Source organism: Falco biarmicus, chromosome 5 (assembly GCF_023638135.1).
Source record: "Falco biarmicus isolate bFalBia1 chromosome 5, bFalBia1.pri, whole genome shotgun sequence".
NCBI classification, from domain to species: Eukaryota; Metazoa; Chordata; class Aves; order Falconiformes; family Falconidae; genus Falco; species Falco biarmicus.
The window spans coordinates 83,103,834-83,121,951 of NC_079292.1; the positions used below are offsets into that span (position 1 = coordinate 83,103,834).

Below are 18,118 nucleotides of genomic sequence, written 5' to 3' on the forward strand. Positions count from 1 at the left end.
GTCAGGAAGAACTTCAGGCCAGGGCTCAGCTGGGCTTCAGGTGCACTGTGGGGAAGGGCATCCATGCGCAGCACATACACTAAATCAAGACCTATCAGGCTTACAAATTAAGGTGAGTAAAGCTGAAGTATTTACACTTAGGTATGAGGTCTGTATGCAATATGCCTGGTACGAGGGTCTGCTCTGAGTGTTGCTGCAACCTGCTGAAGAGAGAGAAAGGAGCTGAGGCAAAGAGGGGAAAAAAAGGGTTGGGGTGGGGGGGTGGAATCTCTGTCTCCTTAAATGTCTGTCCTGTGAAAATGATGCAGTGATAGCTCTGTCTTGGTATTGAGTTTTCTCTAAAAATAAACTGGGATGTTATTTGAGCTCTTCCAAAATGTAACGTGCAGAAACTACAAGAAGAATTAGGGCAGAGCGGTGAAGGAGAGAGAGAAAGGTCAGCAGACTGGCCACGTTTGGGATTGTGGCTGCTCAGATTACTTGGTAATGCTTCTTAGAGCAAAAACCCTGGTTTGTCTGGCAGGAGACTAGCAAGCATCCCTGAAGAGCAATAGACTGACCTTTCTGATGACTAGGGTTTTCAGAACTTTAACAAAACCGTGAGTGGGACATAACCAGCCGGAGGATGAGGAACGAATTCAAGATTGTTACCCAGCACACCCAAACAAAACTTTCTCTCAACTTTTCCCAGCTTCCTCAAGTTAAACGTCTTTACTTCTCCAAGAAGTTTTTTGTTTCAATTTCTTTGGATTTGCTTCTTACAGACGACAAAGTATTGATGTTTCTGGAGTGGTATTACTTAGTTTCCCAAGTTTAGCTATTAAAGCCTGGCCTAACGTTATAGAACTTTGCAACAGAAATGAAATAAAATTTGGATGTGATTCTCCTTGATGGCTAGCAGCACCAGAGCAAAAGACTTACATATGTAATCGAAGAGAAATGCAAAGCTTGTTGAATGGGAACTAGAAGCGGAGTGTAAAACCCGAGGGTGCAGGCTGCAGGAGGGCCGCTAGATGACGGTAACGTAACTCCTACAGCGGCAGCTATTCCCGGAGCCCCTCCAGGAGCTGCCCGGGCTTTCCGAAACCTTCTGAAAAGTAAGATGTTTAACTGAACCTTCTCGCTTCTCTGACAGCTCACCTGAACGCCTTCATCAACCAGAAAGCCTGCAGCCATCACCTGAACTTTTACACTTGGGGGTTTGGGCAATGGGTCTGCAGCGCTGTCGCAGGAGCGTGGAAGGTTTTCTGTTCACCTGGACCGTCACAAGGGGCTGGCTCTGCTCCCCGTTTGCGGCTGGTGTATCATGCTGAAAGCCATCTTAAAAATAATGAAACATTTTCCCAAAGTTACTTTTCCAGTTGATGTAGGTGCCACAAAGGTATCGCACAACTGGTTCTGCAGCCCGTCCAATTCGAGAACTGTCCACAGCACAATATCTGTGCTAAGTTTTGACCAAGTTATGAATTTCTTCATGCCAGCATGTTCTTTAGAGGCATATTACACAGGGAGAGGACTGGGTGAGGAAAAAACCGAAGAAATTCAGCCTAGGTTTCTGCTGGGCTAGCATACTTGTCAGAGCAGGAACCAAGATCGGATCCCAAATGACAAGCGGGGCTGCAGGGAACACAGCCCAGCTGATAGTTTCAGTCTTGTGTTCCTAATTGCCAACTTGGAAGTTTCATGGAGACTAGATAACTTGCCCTGGATTGGTGATACTGTCTGATGTTAGTGATACGCGATCCATATGATAATGACTTTACTAGATAGTCAACATCATTCAAATTTAAAATTTGTATTAGAATTTTCTCATTCAGAAATGTTTAATTTCCAGCTCGACAAAAGCTTTTCTTCCTAAGATGACTTCCTCAAAATATTATTCCTCATCTGATGAGCTTCTGTGCTCATGTGAGTAGTTGTGCTTTATAAACACTTGGTTTCAGCAGGTCAATTTACAAAACAGGCTCATGAACACCGACTGGCATAATGTGCTACAGCAGATCAGGGAAATTACTGAGGAGGAATAAATGAAAAATAAGAATGTTAATGCTCAGGAAAAAACTGTGCACATGCTATGAAGATGAAGACAGGAGCAAAGATAAGAGGCCTAAACAATGGAAAAAGGAAACATGATCTAGTAGGCAAACCACAAGTCAGAAGCTGCAAGCCTTTTGAGCCATTTTCCTCACAAACCCAAATTTCAAAGTCTCTTTAAAACTTTTCCTGAAGGGTTACCAGTTTTGCAAAGGGACCTGTATCAAAACAGGCACTTATTGGAATATAGATGCTAACAGTGTTGGCTCATATTTGTTTCTTGTCTTTCTAAAACATGCTTGAAACACAGCTGGGGTCTTTATCATCATAGAAAAACATAGTTGTTTTTAATGGTGATACAATAGAAATAGGTCAGAGCTGAGTCATTTGGCACTGGCCCGTTTAGAGGCTAGACATGTCACTAGTCTCACCCTTTGAAAATGTCAGTTCTGAAATCTGTGGAGAGGCACTGCAGGTTATGCCACACTGCCAAAGGAAGATAAAAAGGGAATTAATCAGGCCCACTGTGGCATTAAATATCTAATTTTGCATCTGTTTTAAACTGCTATCTAATGAAACAAATTCTGTTTTAGTCTTCATTTAGAATATGTTTGGTGTTAAAGCACAAATCAGTTTCAAAGTTAGGTCTAAGTTGCAGCCTAACCAGATCTCTGGGCAACCCAGAATTTCTCTAATTTTTAGATAGCATTTATTCCACACGGTTGTTAAATCCTAAAGGAAATACATTCAGCTATCGGACCAACTAATATTTTGGTTAAGCAGATTGTCTGTAAGCCATAAAACTTCAGCTTTTTGAGGGCAAAAGGATGATTTGCAGTCACTTCTTCTGTTACTTTGTCCATTTTACCAGCAGTACTTTCACAAAGCTATTATTTAATAATTGCAATTGGGTCATTGCTCTCATTGTCTATTAGAAATCACCATTAGCAAAACAATTAAATTTTTAATTTTAAATGCTACTTTCTCAGTTTCTGTGTGCTATTACAGCTCCTTGGGTGTTTTTGTTCACCCCTAAGTAACGTTCCCATTTCTTTCCTTGCTTTTTGCAACCACAAAATATGTATTACTTATAGTTTTCTACATCAATAACACAGTGATGATTTGACCAAATATTTATGGTTAATTTCCTAAAATATCAACCATTTTGAATCCGTAGTATTTCTGGCCAGCAGGACCTTCCCTGAGGTGAACGTTGTATTATTTTTGCGTTCAGGAAAACATCTTCTATGCTGTATCCTTGCAGTTAGCTGAAATGTACACGTGCTTTTTCATGAGTCTTCAAAAACAGGAAGTGTGGAAGGAACAGCCAAGTAAATTTCTACTTTTGTAAGACTTTTTTTTTTTTTCTTTGCCTTTTCACTCTTACTAGGGAAAGTGAGAGTCTGAATGTCAAATCCTGGCAACTGAAGGAAGAATCCCCTTACTCACCCAGCAAATAATGCATAGGCAACAAGACTGTCAACTAGTAAATGCAGATGTCTTGTATCTTCCCACAGATGCTGTCAGCTGGTCCACAAAGAACACTGCCAGGCAAAAGAGGAGAGCCGACTTACTGTATCTAGCCAAGATGTCAGCTTTACTCCTGAGTTTGAAAACATCACTGTGATACAGAGAGTCTGCAGGTGGTAGGTTTGCTTTTCTCTTGCCCCCCAACTTCCCTAATTCCTCAATTTCCCCAAGTATGATGGTGGCTGTGGAGCAGAAGTAGCCTCTGCCCAACAAATCAATCTGCAACAGCCTTAATACAAAGCTCACCCATATGGATCCCAAAATTGTATTCCACCAATCTCCCATTTAGACCCCAGGAGCTGAAATGATTTTGGTAAATAGGACCTGAAGATGATGACAATCTGTCCCATTTTTCAGAAAATACATGGAGGCTCTGGACTTCTGCAGCACATGACCAGCATGGCCCCAGCGGGCTGTGGATGCCGGCGTTGCGGATGCCTCGTGCACTGCGTGCTTTGCCTGTAAACTGCTGGTCTGAAATGGTTGCTTTGGAAGGGCTCCCATCTTCGCCAACGATTACTCGAGGGATTTGGCTTCCAAGACTTTTAATTGACTTGTAATTAGTGTAATTGATCCAACTAATGATACTACTCTGAACAAAGTCCTGTTAGGAATGCATGTTCTGAATTTAGTTGACATAACAAGACTGAACATCCTCAAATATTACGTCTTCTGCGATGTGGTAAACTTACTCAACTCTGTGCTCCCAGAATCATGAGATGATGAGAAAACTGGAGTTTTAAGGTGAAAGCCATCAGATCACAATGGTAAAGGAAGAACACAGAATCATTTAGGCTTGAAAAGACGTGTAAAATCAAGCCCAACCGTTAGCCTAACGCTGCCCAGTCTCACTAAACCATGTACCCAGGGGCCACGTATCGACACCTCCAGGGATGGTGACTCAACCCCCTCCCTGGGCAGCCTGTCCAGTGCTTGACCACCCTTTCAGTGAAAAAGTATCTCCTGATATCCAACCTAAACCTCCCCTGGCGCAACTTGAGGCCATCTCCTCATGCCCTGTCACTTGTTATGTGGAGGAAGAGACGACATCCCCCCGCCTGCATCCCCCCATTAGGTAAGGGGCACAAGGCCCCCCCCCAGCTCCGCTCCAGGCCCGACAGCCCCGGCCCCTTCGGCTGCTCCCCACAGGACCTGCCCTCAGCGTCGCCGCCAGACCTTAGAAAATGCGTCACCGCACACACCATGCCTTTAATTTTTAAACAGAATGTGGCAAATACCCAAGTTTCTAGGCCGGGCGGGCGCCCTGCCCGCACCTGCAGCCACAGAGAGCTGCAGCCCCTTACCCCCAGGCCTGCGCCCCCAGCCCCGTAGGGAAGCGATGCGCGGCCCCTGCGCGGCGCTGAGCGCCGGGAGGTTTCTGGGGCGCTCCCGCAGAACGCGGGTTTGCGGCCACAAGCTGCGTGTTGGGGGGTTGCGGCCACAAACCGCGTCTTGGGGCGGCGCGGGGGCCGCCCCGGGACGGACGCGCTGCCGCCGGCGCGGGCCCGCGGCGCTCCCCCTCCCGCCCCCTCCCCTCCGTGCCGGGGCGGGGCCATGACGTCACCGGCGGGCGCGGGGCGGCCGAGCGCCGCAGTGCGGGCAGGAGGCGGGCGGCGGCGGTGAGGCCGCGCCATGGTTCGCTTCGGGCTGACCGTCGTCCGGCAGTGAGTACCGCGGCGCCCGCCGCTGCCGGGCCTTGCGCTTTTTCCCGGCCTCCCCGCTGCCGTCCCCCCCCCCTCCCCCCCCCCCCGCTCCGGTGCTGTGACGCCAGCAGTTCCGCCCCCCCGGGCGGTCCGTGCGGCGCGGCGCCCTCAGGGGTGGCGGGCGGGGCGCCGTGAGGGGCGCGAGGCTCCAGGCCCGGCCCCGGGGGCGGCGGGGTGGCCGCGGCGGGGCCCGGACGCTTGGCCCGCGGGGGCCGTGTGGTTAGTGCTTCGGGTGTTGCTAGGCCTGTGAGCCCGGTGTGCTTCGGCTAACCGGGTAACGCAAACCACAGCGGCACGGTTTGGCCCTGGTGTGGCGTGGGGTTATCCGTAACGTCAGCAAGCGCTGTTTGGGAGCTCGCTCCTAGGACCGTTTTTCTGCCAAAAGCTCTCTGGTGTGGCAGAGAGCTCGTTTAGGAATGGTTGTCTGACATTTCTACCGTGAAACATTACAGAATTGGCATTTGTGACTTAGGGTGAGGGTTTTTTTCCAGCTGCAGGGGATATTGGCAAAGATTTGTAGTTAATTAGGCTAAGTAGCTCCAGCCTCCTGCAGCTGACAGTAGTTAACTGTTTAATTTTCATGAAAGAGAAACTTTTTTTCTCCTTTAGCATAAAACACTTTGCTCCAGTTGCACTGATCAAGTATCAGGGAACGGTTATTTTGGTGGGGTTTTTTCCCCCTGTTCTGTCTGATTTTCTTCCTGTTAAAGAGTTACTATTGACTTCCCTTAAAGACCTGGATCTGCTGACTTGGTGCTGCAGTTGCAGCCTAACTTTCACATCAGCTAAGAAACATGGGAGCCAGAAACAATTTGTTGAAGTCTTCAGGTGGGACTCTTGCAGACACTTCAGAAGGATCCCAGTTCATTCATCAGGAAATGGACAGGAGTTCATCAGTCAGACTGTGCTTGCATCCACTGTGCTATCTTAGTGCAACTTGGGAAACTGCTCTTTCCTCACCTCCAACTCGTGGCGAGCAGGGTGGACTCCATCCGTCCTGCTGCATTTTCCTTTTGAGGCTGGAAGTAGCTGTCATGACATGTGGTGAGCCTGAAGAATTAAATTGCTGCCCCCTGTGCAGGAAAGAGTTGAAAGCATACTAAAATGCAGTGGTTTGTCTTAAAAGTACTGGACTTCTGTCATCAGTTAGCTATCGGGGGCTCATTTTGAGGGCTTCAGCACACCAGTGTTAATAGCCCTCTGTATAATAAGGAAGCAGCACACTTGGCCTTATTGCTGCAAAAACTTAAGCACATGATACTTCAGTCAGGTGAGGAGTCTCAGTAAAGTCAGCACGCTTAACTTTGTACATGTCAAGTTTAGTTGTTAGATCTTTCCCTCCAAAGTAAATCTGCATATGATTTTAGTTGCTCTTCTCTTGAAATACATGCCATCAGTTATGGTTTTCAAGGTAGAATATTTTAGTTCCTAAAGGCCATTCTACCACTTTTTCTACAGCTCTGTGCTCTGTTTCTTTAAGGTGTGCAGCCTGCTCTGCTGCTGTCTTTGATAATCTCTTGAATTGGCTTCCCTTTAAAGTACAGAGGTCCAGTTGGCTAGCATACGCTTTTCCTAAGAGGGCTCCAGAGTCTTCCTGCAGCTTCACCCTCTCCAGCATGGAGATGTAATTGTAATAGATAAATTATGCTGCATTTATGATAAATTTAAGAAATTACTTCCCATCCTTTTATTCCAGGCAGGTTTGTCGTGGTGAATATTGACAGCATGGTTGGGGTTGGCTACTTGAAAATTTTTTGATTTTTTTGTTGTAAAGTCTTTAGATACTTTTTTTTTTTTTTTTTGAAAAGAGGCTGTGCTGTTATCTCATTTTTCATATTCAGTCAGCTGTTTCCTGTTGGTATTAATAATGTTTTTGAATGTTCAGTAAAATCGTTTTAAGTTAATTTTTTTTTAATTTATATTCTTTTTCAGTGGAGAAACAAGATACAACAAAGACAAGATACTGCAAGGTCAGTATCAGTTATTCTGCTAGCTTGTTAGAGATGGAAAATTATTCTTCCCTGCAAAATGTAAAATCCTGTAACCAACTGCTGAACTGTTAAATAGTGTTGCAGAATAATACTGTAAACCATAAGAGACTTTATTTGTAAGCCAGGACATTATCTTGATAGCTTTACAGAACTATCTGAGTTGGTCTCCACAGAATATCAACAAACAGTGATGCATTTCTGGTATCAACAGGAGTATTAGAATAGTTCCTTCTTTGAAATGGGGGGGAAGCTACCTTGTTGTGATTTAACCCTGGCTGGTAATTAAGTACCACGCAGCCGCTTGCTCACTCCCCCCTCACCCAGAGGGATAGGGATGAGAGTTGGAAAGGAATGTAAAACTTGAGGGTTGAGATAAGAATAGAATAGAATAAAATAAAAGTGAAAGAACAATAATAACAATGATGACAGCAACAGTTATAATGAAGAGGGAAAGAATAACATCCAGAGGGAAAGGAAGACAGGAACACGTGGTGCACAACACAACTGCTCACCACCCACCGACCGATGCCCAGCCAGTCACCCAGCTATATATACCAGGCATGGCATCCCATGGTATGGAATACCTCTTTGGCTAGTTCGGGTCAGCAGACCTGGCTGCGTCCCTTCCCAATTCCTTGTGCTCCTCCAGTGTTTTTGCTAACATGGCCTGAGGAACTGAAAAGTCTCACATCAAAGCCAAAACACAGCACCATACTAGCTCCTAAGAGGATAATTAACTCCATCTCAGCTGAAACCAGGACACACCTGTAATCAAATAAAGTGATAGCAGCACCACAGTGCCTGTTACTAAGTGTCCCCTAGCACTGTAGTAAATCTCAGTAGTATGAAGCCTGGACAAAGGGCTTCTGGGGCTCAGATGAGAAGTGACAGTTGCAGCTGTGGTGAAGAACCAGCCAGGTGCACGTTTGTACAATGGGAGTTGGTAAGGAGCCACAGAAGCAGGTCAAGATCATGTGTAAAGGAAGATGTTGCCTTAAGGTAATCTGTCACTTGCAAAAAAAGTCTACAGTAAAGCAAGAAAGAATAAAGAGTAACGTTCTTTTTAAATGCTCGAATTGTTGAATCCCAGCTCTTTCTAGGAAGGTAGTCTTTAGACACAACTTTTTGAACCAGACTTCTTAATGACTATTGACTTGTACACCCAGAACTTAAAGCACTGAGCTGCTTGGATGTCTGTTGTAGAAAAACAGAGGCTCACTGCTACAAGGAACCTAGTGGGGTTGTACTCTGATCAAGTAAACTTTATACAATGCTGCGTGCTGTAAGGGAGACACATTTTTTGATGTTGCAATTTACAGTTCTTGCAACTTCCCCTGCTTTATGTTCTTAAAAATCCCAATGATGTCTTTGAAATTCCTAGCTCTCTGGGTCAAATGGCATGCAATAGGCTCCTCTCCCCCCTCCAGTGTAGAAAGTGAACACTGCCTTGTGTTTTGAGAGGTGTAAGACCTATAGCAGCATGTTGGGGTCTGAGGTCTCGCATGGCTGAATTACGAGGTGCTCAGAACTCATGTTCTGGACCTCTGCTGCCCTGTCTTTTGCTACTGGAAGTGTATAAATGATTGTGCATTTGGTTGGTGAAAATTCTTTTTGTTGTTGTTCTGGGTCTGATGAGAATTGCACGCGCTCTGCTTTGACTCCCTACAAAAGTAAAATAGGTGATACAATTGTGGACATAGCAATTTGTTACAGGTTTGTTCCTCTGCCACAGTTCTTGGTTCTCATGGAGATTGAGCTGTGACAGGGAGACACCCATTTCATGCAAGCTGGATTCCCAAAGTGCTGGTCCTAGAGCTCTGTGTCCAGCTAGTTTCACAGGCTCCTTTGGCTGAAAACAATTTTTGGAAGGGTTGCTGCTTTTCAGCTAGGTTTATTCCATCAACATGCACGCTGTGCAGCTGCAAGATCATTGGTGTTGGTGTGCAAGGTGGAGTATGGGGCGGAAAGAGACCACAACAGATTGTGTTTGCATCAACTGTAAAATTCTTGTGAAACTGACTTTGGCAAAGAGTGTGTGCTGCTTTCCGTATTACGCAAAATCCCTTCTTGTTGCCTCATTTCTTCAAGGCATTGTCAATGTTAGGGAATGGGGAGGAGCAGGCATTTCATAGTTGTCAGGACTTGAGTCTCCTGATGTGCGTTTTTTTCCCCGGTATACATATTTTAGTATCAACAACACTATCTCAATTGTATTGTCCTTTTCCTTACAATCAGCAAATCTGTTTATAGAGTTTCAGTTGTGAGATACCTCTTGCAGGAAGCCTACCAGTGACCGTTCTAAAAAGGACAAGTGATTTGAAATGACTACTCATGTTTAGAAAATGTAGGTCTCTTGTTTTATGTTTATATTTGTCACATGCATACATTAATATAAATATCATTAGTAATGGTCCTTCTGTCTTCCTAGCCTGTACTTCCTTTTTTCATACAATTTGTGTGACTGAATTTAGGGAAGATTACTTTTACTAATGGATGGTGTTACTGAAGGAGAAGCATTTTATTGTGACTGAGCAGATTCTTTATTGCTGTTATGCTTGTCTAGTTGCTAAATGATCTAAAATTTGCATGTCTTAATGTTGATGGGGGTTTTTATTTTGTAGGTCAAGGAGTAGATGAGCCGCTCTCTGCAACTGGCTTCAGACAAGCAGATGCTGCTGGTTTATTTCTCAGTAACGTGAAGTTTACTCATGTCTTTTCAAGTGACCTCCTCCGAGCAAAGCAGGCAAGTTCTTCTAGAGGCAACTGAATGTAAATACAAGCTTCAGAATTTGCCATTTATTTGCTGTTGATGATGCAAAAATAATACAGTGATGGAGAGCCAAAGGCTATTTTGATAGACTTTAGAACTGAAGTTTGAGTTGTGTAGAATTCAGCAAGGCCTCTATGAATAAGGATGTTTTAGTACGAACAGCTCAGTTAGGAATCAGTGAAGGCCAGCTTGCTTCGCAGGATGCCATGCAGTGTGTTCTTCTGTATTTGGTGTTACTCGGTGTGTGGGTACGTTCTTGCTAAAGGAGTAATCAGGACTTAGAAGTAACACAGACTGAAGTCCGTTTTTCTTTGAAGAAACAAACCAAACTGGCTGCTGCGTTACTGTACTGTCTTATGCATTGTGACTGTATGCTGTATTTTTCTGAGGAATGCAGACCAATATAGGCAAGATCAAGTTCTGCTGTAAAGCCAGTATAAGGGTTATTAAATGTACAGAGAGGCTGATTTTTTGGCAGGAACATAATAGCACTCCTTGAGGCACTATTTTAACGGGTTAATTAAAGAGGAAAAAATGTTAATTGCTGAGTGGGATTACATGTGATTTCATGTGCAAGATTACAAAATACTAAAAAAAAAATCAAGGAAACAGAACTTATAAAGGTAGAGGCATAGATCAGCTATTCTAGGAAGGTGGTGTCTCCTGTGGGAGCCCTGTCCTTAGTTCTCTTCTGTTACTGATGCAGTGATTTCAGGAGATCTGTAGGCTTCAGGTGATTGAAACTACTAAATGATTTGTGATAGCCCTGCTGGTTGCTTGCTTTTTGCTCTGTTGTCCTGCTACAAAAGTCTGTGAAGCCTTGCTGTAAACCAGATCAACAAAGTCTAACATAAACCCCGCCCCCTTTTTTTTTTTTTCTTAAAATATTCATCATCACATTGCCCATTAGTTTTGCAGCACGGTCCCATAAACTGTAGTAGCACAACTTAGAAAACAAACCAGAGAGACGGAGAAGGAGGAGTGCAGTCATTGGATATTTGTAAAATGCATAATAACTGCCTTTAAGTGGCAGTGATTATATTTTAAAACATTAATAGTGCTTTATAATGTTCGTAAGACTGTGCTATGTGCCTGCCTTAGGGGAATTGTTTTTGAATGCTCAGCCACTTGAGAGAGAAGGTGATAATTTTTTTCCTTGTATTAAAGACAGCTTTTTCCATGAGAAGCATTTGCACTCATAATGTAGAAGACAGACCCGATTTTGGTCTTTGCATAAAGGAAATGTGTTTTGCCATTTGTTTGACAGGCTATCCAGCTTTGTGGAAGCTTTTCCAAAGATGTGTAAAGCTGCGGTTTCCATTTGCTTGGAACTCCCTTTTCTGGCAGCTGCAAATCTATGAAGAAGTGTCCTTTACTATGCTGTCACTTCATAGCTCAGCTATGAAAGGAATGTACAAGTTCCCTTGCAAAAGAGTAAAAAATGTTTTTTAAAGAAGCTGTTAGTGGTAAAGTTTAGTTTTCCTTGCAAGGTCTCCTGCATCGGCTATAGGCAGGGTGTGTACTGGTTAGTGGAACCAGGAGAGTGGTATGTGGTCCTCTGGCTACTGCCCGTGGCTGACAGCTCCAGTGTTCAAGCCTGAGCAGGAAACGAGAAAACAGGGATGTGTGCAAAGAGAGTTGTACTGGCTGGGGAGGAATTCAGAGAGCTACAGGAGATGCAAAGTGAGCAGGTATAGGAAATGCAGAGAGAGGCTTTGCAGGGAAGTCTGTTTGAGAGAATAAGCCTAGGAGAGGGAGAGTCCAAGACTTGCTTCAGAAAGTAGCAGCGTAGAAGAGAGCAGGCAGACCTGCAATGCGAAAATACAAAAAGACTAGTTGGGCAGACCAGGATGCGGTGTGAACAGAGCACAATGCCCTAAGGCTTGTAATGTTAACAAAGCCTAACACCAAAGTCTGCAGGGGAACGTGAGGCCTACTGTGAGGTGCTCATGCTGTTGGGGTAAGAGCTCTGCAGTAGTGAAGGTAGGTTCAGACTGGGACAGGCTGGGCCCTGAGGAGGAAAAATCTTTTTGAGTCTCTTTTCCATGTATAAAATGGGGTAATATCCCTGCTCTCACTGTGGTATTGTGAAGATTCAGTGATGTTTCTGAAGCATATTGATATTCTAGTAACAGATGGTGTAGGAGAGGTGTGAGGAAGTTAACCTCAGAGTGTATTTTGGTTTCAGCATGGTAAATGAGACTTCACGTTTAATATTTACACTTCAGAATATGAACTAGTGCTCAGTAGGTGAATGTTGTCTCTTTCATGTAGTGAGCGAGATCCCAGTCCTGGAGTAATTTTAGGATATAATCATATAATTAACTGTGCTATTGGTATATACAAGGAATTTGATTCAACTTTATCTGAATTTTGACGTTACCCTGTGGCAGAAATTTAAAGTTGCAACATAAAGCCTTTCCTAAGCAATACATTAAATAGGTCATAAAATCTTGTTAATACAACAAGGCAGCTTATTGTATGCCAGAATCCAATGAGCCTTTTCAAAATTAATTCTGTGAATGTCAGTTCAATTTGATGTGGACATTTGCACAAGACTTCCAGCAGGTATTACCAGTCAAAGCTGTCTGTGAATCCAGTACAGTCTTTGTGCTTTGGTGCATATCAGAACAGCTGCAGGTTAGCTGTCCTTTAGTTCCCATTACTGGCCGTGGCAGCCAGACAGGTGTATAATAGCCAACATGCTAGAACCTGTATAAGGCAATACGTTTTCTAAAGTGATACCAGAATTTCCTCTTGATAGTTGTCTTCTCTACCCTGCACCACCAAAATCACGTTTCCTTGGAAGAAAAAAAGATAAATAGCACACAACTCCAGACATCCAGACTATTGTTAAAAGTGAACTAAGCCCTTTGGGTTTTCTCTCTCTCGGTCATCCTACCAAAAGGCAGGTGAATACAGTAAGTTAGATGATTTTTTTTCCCCCAAGTGTGTCATCCAGTGCATTTTTCCCTTGTAACGTCAAGGCTGACACTTCAGTATGTTGCCAGCCTCCTGGCTTTTAACTGCTTTGAGTATTTGATTTCTGAGGTGCATTAAGTAGCCACTTGCTAGAAGGTAATTTCATTTGTTAGATACTATGTTTTTTGCAATCAGATTAACTGATCAGGTTTTAGGAACATACTGCTTGTGAGTCTGACTCATGTACTGCATGTAAAGAATGTGTCAGCATGATTGCTTTGTGAGTGGCAGTATACTCAAGAGAAGATGTGGGTTTTATCCTGGTAAATCCTGCTGCTGCCGTGTCTTGCTGCCCACCTTTTGTGGGTGCTAAATGTTTTCAGCTGTAATGGACTTTGAGTTGTGAAAGAACTATCAGAGGATTGCATCTTTTGTGGCCTGACACAGGCCACATATCCAGTTCTGACAGAGACTACTAGCTGAACAACTTTTTATATTTTTCCTTTGGGTTGTTGGGTACTACTAATCATTGGCTGTGGTGGTGTAGGATGGTCTAGCTATCCCACGAGAAAACAGGTCATTGATGCAACTGTATATTTACTTTTTAGACTGCTGCCACAATTCTAGGAAAAAATAAGTTTTGCAGAGATTTGGAAATCAAGTATGATGCAAGACTTCGAGAAAGAGTAAGTGCCAGAAGAGTTTGTTTTGATATTGAAAAATTGAAAATGTAACTTACTGCTCGTGGATATCACGGCCTGTTGAGTGGTGAATTTAACAATGGAGAGCACTGTTTGATGTGGTTTTAATCACGGAAAACTGAACTCTTCACGTCAGGTACTATAAATTGTTCACACAATTGTGAAGCAAAGCCAGAATTTAGTGATTAGTGCTGTAACTGTGATGCTTTAGTGATTTAAGTAATATTTACGTATAAAAGGAATTATCTTAAATGTAATAAAAAGCTTAGCTCTGTTTTCTAACCCCATATATCAAGAGTTAAAGATACTCCTTCTCTAGCCTGATGGCACAACGTGATGTTGGCTTTTTAGCTGTTTATACCTTTTAATTTGCACAAAGATACTGGAAAGCTTTCTGCTGTGCATGATACAATCTGCTTTCCTGATTAGCCTCTCTGCCTGGTAACAGGCATAATTGTACATCTTGTTTTAAGTATGTCTTGATCAGAAAAAAACCTCAGATGCTGGCTGTTTCTGCTAATACGAATCACCCTTCAGGTGTTGTACTTAGAGTGTCAGCTGAATTTTAACTAAGGAAATGCTACAAAACCCCAAGTCAGATGGCATATGGCCAGCAGGCAAATAACTGTTTATGGAGCAGAACATGATTGTAGCATTTCCTGTCTGGATCTTCTTTCTCTGTCAAATTCCAATTCTTACCCTGAAACCAGCAAGTCAAATGCCTCCCAGTTCTTCAATTGCTTTACCATCTGATGTTTTTGAAAAATGCTACGGTTCATGATACAGAATTTTAGAAAGAATAATCTTAGCACTCTGTTACACTTCCCCCCCGCCGCCTTTCATGGTGTTTGTATGGAAGTATAGAAATGCCAATACAGCGTCTGCAGGCCACAGGTTGTAAACTGCTCTGGATAACTGGAATTAAGTTTGAATTGCATGAAAAGTAGTAATGTCCTTTAAAAGAACTTATATCATTGACCCTATTCAGCAAGTTTTATTCTCTCATGCCTTTCATGAGAGAATCTGTCTGGAAAAATCTTTAAGATTAGAATTTAATTTTCAGCAGCTTCAGAGCACTTATTTCTTCATTTCTTTCTTAGTATTCCAAAACTGTCAGTATTTTGCTTTAGAGAAGGGGATTGAGAAGCTGAAGTAAATGTGTTTCGGTGCATTCTGAAAACCATAATAATGATTATGGCATCTAATTGCATATCCACAGCAAGTGGATAGTGACATAGAAGTCAGAAAGCTTCAGTAATGAGTATGTGTCTATATCCTAGTCATCAACATCTGGGTTTCTGGAATGTGTGTAACCAAGTGTTTGACAGTATTGTATCAGCTCATACTTTCTCAAAATACTCATCATAACCGCAGCGTTTTCACTGTCTTCGGATGTTCCAAGGAAGACTAAAGCTTTCCACTTGAATATATTTTTCATCTGTTAGCAGTAGTAAAGTATTAATCTCTAGAGGGAGAAGTATTAATCTCTTTTCCCATTGTTGGAGAGTTGCCTTGGAAAGATCTTCCAGATCAAAAATTACAATGCACATCCAAGTAATTTACAAGATGGATGTACATTACAGATGATAAATACTGTGTTTTATAATGTGACTTCTAATTATCCAGACTAACTAGCTGGTATATATGGATTCTTACTACTCCTTCTTGTGTATGAATAAGTGTGTCATTGAAGAAAGTTAATTGCCTGTTCTCTGAGTCCATTAGCATATGTTTGTAAGATCTTTTTTGCCGTTCTTGTTTTCTGAAAACACTGTCCACAGCAGTAATGTATGTCCTGAAAAGGTGGGAGGTGGCCTTATTGTTTATTTTTAATAGTTAGGGTACTTGCGGTGTTTCATCCTTTGGGGTTTTTTGTTTTTCTTTTGTCTTTTTAAAAAATTCTGATTTTAAAATGGACTCCTTTGCTATGGAGATTTCAAAGGTCTGTAGAGAAAATGCTTGTTTCTTACTTGCAACAATTAATTCCCTGTAGTCTTTCTGCAAATGCAAAGTAAATGGAGTTTATCCTCGTGTGAACAGCTACATATAGAGGTGTTTGGAATGTAACCTCATTTAAAAACACACTTTAATTTTGTGTGCTAAGAATGAGTGTCAAAAATGTAGAGGGGAAAAAAATCTCAAAGCTAAGATGCGGCTGAAGGTAGTGTTTTAAATGTTGGTACTTTAATGAGATGTAGCTTTTAATGCGTTTCTCTACCCAGCAGATATATATATATACACTTCATATATATACGTTAAACTTAAATAGCAGATACAAAGATACCTTCTCCCCCAGTATTGGGATAAAATTTAAAAGGTAGTTAAGCCTGCGCATTATACATGAGAATCCAAGAAAACCAAGCTGTTAGGAGATGCTCACGTTGGAAGTGGTACTGGAGACTTGATACGTCTTGCTAAACATGCTCTTCATGACTTGCCTCTCACAGAAATACGGTGTTGCAGAAGGAAGGCCTTTGACTGACCTCAAGGCTATGGCAAAGGCTGCTGGAGAGCAGTGTCCTTCATTCACGCCTTCTGGAGGAGAAACACTGGATGAAGTATGGTATTTATTTATTTGTGCCCTACTTTCTAGGCCATTTTATCAGTGCAGATACAGCTGTTGTGTACTTAGGAACATCTTACTGGCAGCTTAGCTCAACTGAAGGTAGTTGTTTTCCAAGCTAAAAACACTACTTGACCTGATTATAGTGGCTGCCAAGTGGGGAATCTCTTTAGAATTAAAATCCTGTTTTTGAGATTGACTCCTCATGAAGCTGTCATTTGCAGAAGGACAAGGCAGTTGCTCTCAACCTTGGCTTTGGAGGGCAGAGAAGTTTTTACAGCATTCAGTAACTTACCATTGATTTCTGAGACGTGCCTGTGATAAGCATTTGTCGTTTAACTGAAGTAATTGTATCTCAGACTTCTAAAAGCTGAAGTCTCTTGCATTCTTCACAATGTACTCTTCTGCCCCTTCTCTTTAGGTAAGAGAACGTGCAAGGGATTTTTTTGAATTTCTGTGTCAGCTAGTGGTTGAATTGGAACAGAAGGAGCAAGACACGCATGGTGCTGCCAGCAGAAGCTCAGGAACATCTGAAGAACAGTTAGTTTTCCCTTGGACAGACCACTGCAGTGAAGCAGAACATAGCTCTGATAACGGTGGAGCCTCTAAAATATTAGATGCCAATATATTAGTGGTGAGTCATGGAGCCTACATGAGGAACTGGCTTGGTTATTTTGTTTCGGATCTCAACTGTACTTTACCAACAAATTTAACAAAGTCTCAGTTGTCTTCTGTCAGTCCCAACACAGGAGTTAGTCACTTTGTTATAAAACTTGAAAATGGAAATTTGTTAAAACCTGAAGTCACATGTGTTTGTCTTAATCAAGACTCTCACTTAGTGGATGTAGGAGCTGAATGTGTAGCTCAAAAAATGTTTTAAGAGTCTTTGTAAGGGCAGTGGGTTTAAAATCACTGTTATGCTAAGCTTGGGAAAGGTATCTGTGGTAATTACTGGGATTGACTGGAGTTACTGACACTAAACCACAAAAGATGAAGACATGCAGCTGCTTATCATCTTAAAATAACATGATTTGCATGGGCCTTGTACCCAGTATAAGTTGGCACTAGAGAAATAACACAAATGTTCTTTATGAACAGAAACAGAATGCTTCCAGTCACTTGCATATCTGCCTCTATAGTGCATATTTTTAAAAACTTCTTTTCATTAGTCATAATTATTTTGGTTATCTCCAGGTAAAAAAGTTGGGGAGACGAGAGGAATGGTACCTCAAAGATGAGCTGTACTGTATTCTTTTTTTTTTAAAAAATGCTATATTGTAATATTAAACATACATGTTGTCTTAAAATAACTTTTTTTGAATGCAATAGTATAACCTAAGAATGAGCATTGCCTAGTGGAAAACATTTGGTACAGAGCAGGGGGTGTGTTCCTGGCTCTGGTACTAAATAGCTGTGAGACTCTGGGCAAATCTCTTTTCCATTTGTAAAATGGTGATGATGATATACCTACCTCGCAGGAGTGTGTTGTAAGAAATGGTTAGTGACGTTGAGACCTCTGTTGAAGAGCACTGTACACAAATAAAGTATTTATTTTTAACTGTAAGCAGGGTGAGGAGCCTTGTGCACGCACGGTTGAAATAAAGGTGTCTCTTCTGAAGAGGAACCTTATCAGTAGGGTGAGTTGTACCAGACTAGAATCCTTCTGTCAATGGCAGTCGTACATTTGATGGATGGATGGTTTTGCCTAGAGTAGGCAAGTTTGATTGCTTGATGATGGCTTATAGTTGCTGTTAATACTGCATTCTTTCCCCACCGGGGTGTTTGTAGTGTTACTGTGTAAGCTTATCTGGTTTCTTATTTATAATAGCCACATACTTTTTGTTCATTTGCATATTTTAAGCCTGTTAAAAGAAATAATAAAAATTAAAGGCTCCTGAATAGAA

General features: G+C 42.4%; 1 protein-coding gene and 1 long non-coding RNA gene across 3 annotated transcripts; both read left to right on the forward strand.

The window, feature by feature from the left end:
- Positions 1–4,210, forward strand: LOC130149361 (uncharacterized). The gene is made up of 3 exons (XR_008821890.1): positions 1–112; positions 3,552–3,680; positions 3,922–4,210. It is a non-coding gene; the product is annotated as an uncharacterized LOC130149361 (long non-coding RNA).
- A 901-nt stretch (positions 4,211–5,111) lies between these two features.
- TIGAR (TP53 induced glycolysis regulatory phosphatase) lies at positions 5,112–18,118 on the forward strand. Of its 2 annotated transcripts, XM_056341333.1 has the most exons (6): positions 5,112–5,228; positions 7,200–7,237; positions 9,880–10,001; positions 13,559–13,636; positions 16,099–16,209; positions 16,636–18,118. In XM_056341333.1, exons 1-6 carry the CDS (start codon positions 5,197–5,199, stop codon positions 17,092–17,094), a joined length of 840 nt encoding a protein of 279 aa, XP_056197308.1. In that variant the 5' UTR covers positions 5,112–5,196; the 3' UTR covers positions 17,095–18,118. The 2 variants fall into 2 exon arrangements, with proteins under 2 accessions (XP_056197308.1, XP_056197309.1); XM_056341334.1 differs by lacking the exon at positions 13,559–13,636.

Coding starts and splice junctions, on each gene's coding strand:
- TIGAR (XM_056341333.1), top strand. CDS start 5,197: ATGGTTCGCTTCGGGCTGACCGTCGTCCGGCA. Junction 7,238..9,879: donor CAAAGACAAGATACTGCAAG/GTCAGTATCAGT, acceptor TTTATTTTGTAG/GTCAAGGAGTAGATGAGCCG. Junction 16,210..16,635: donor GAGGAGAAACACTGGATGAA/GTATGGTATTTA, acceptor CCTTCTCTTTAG/GTAAGAGAACGTGCAAGGGA.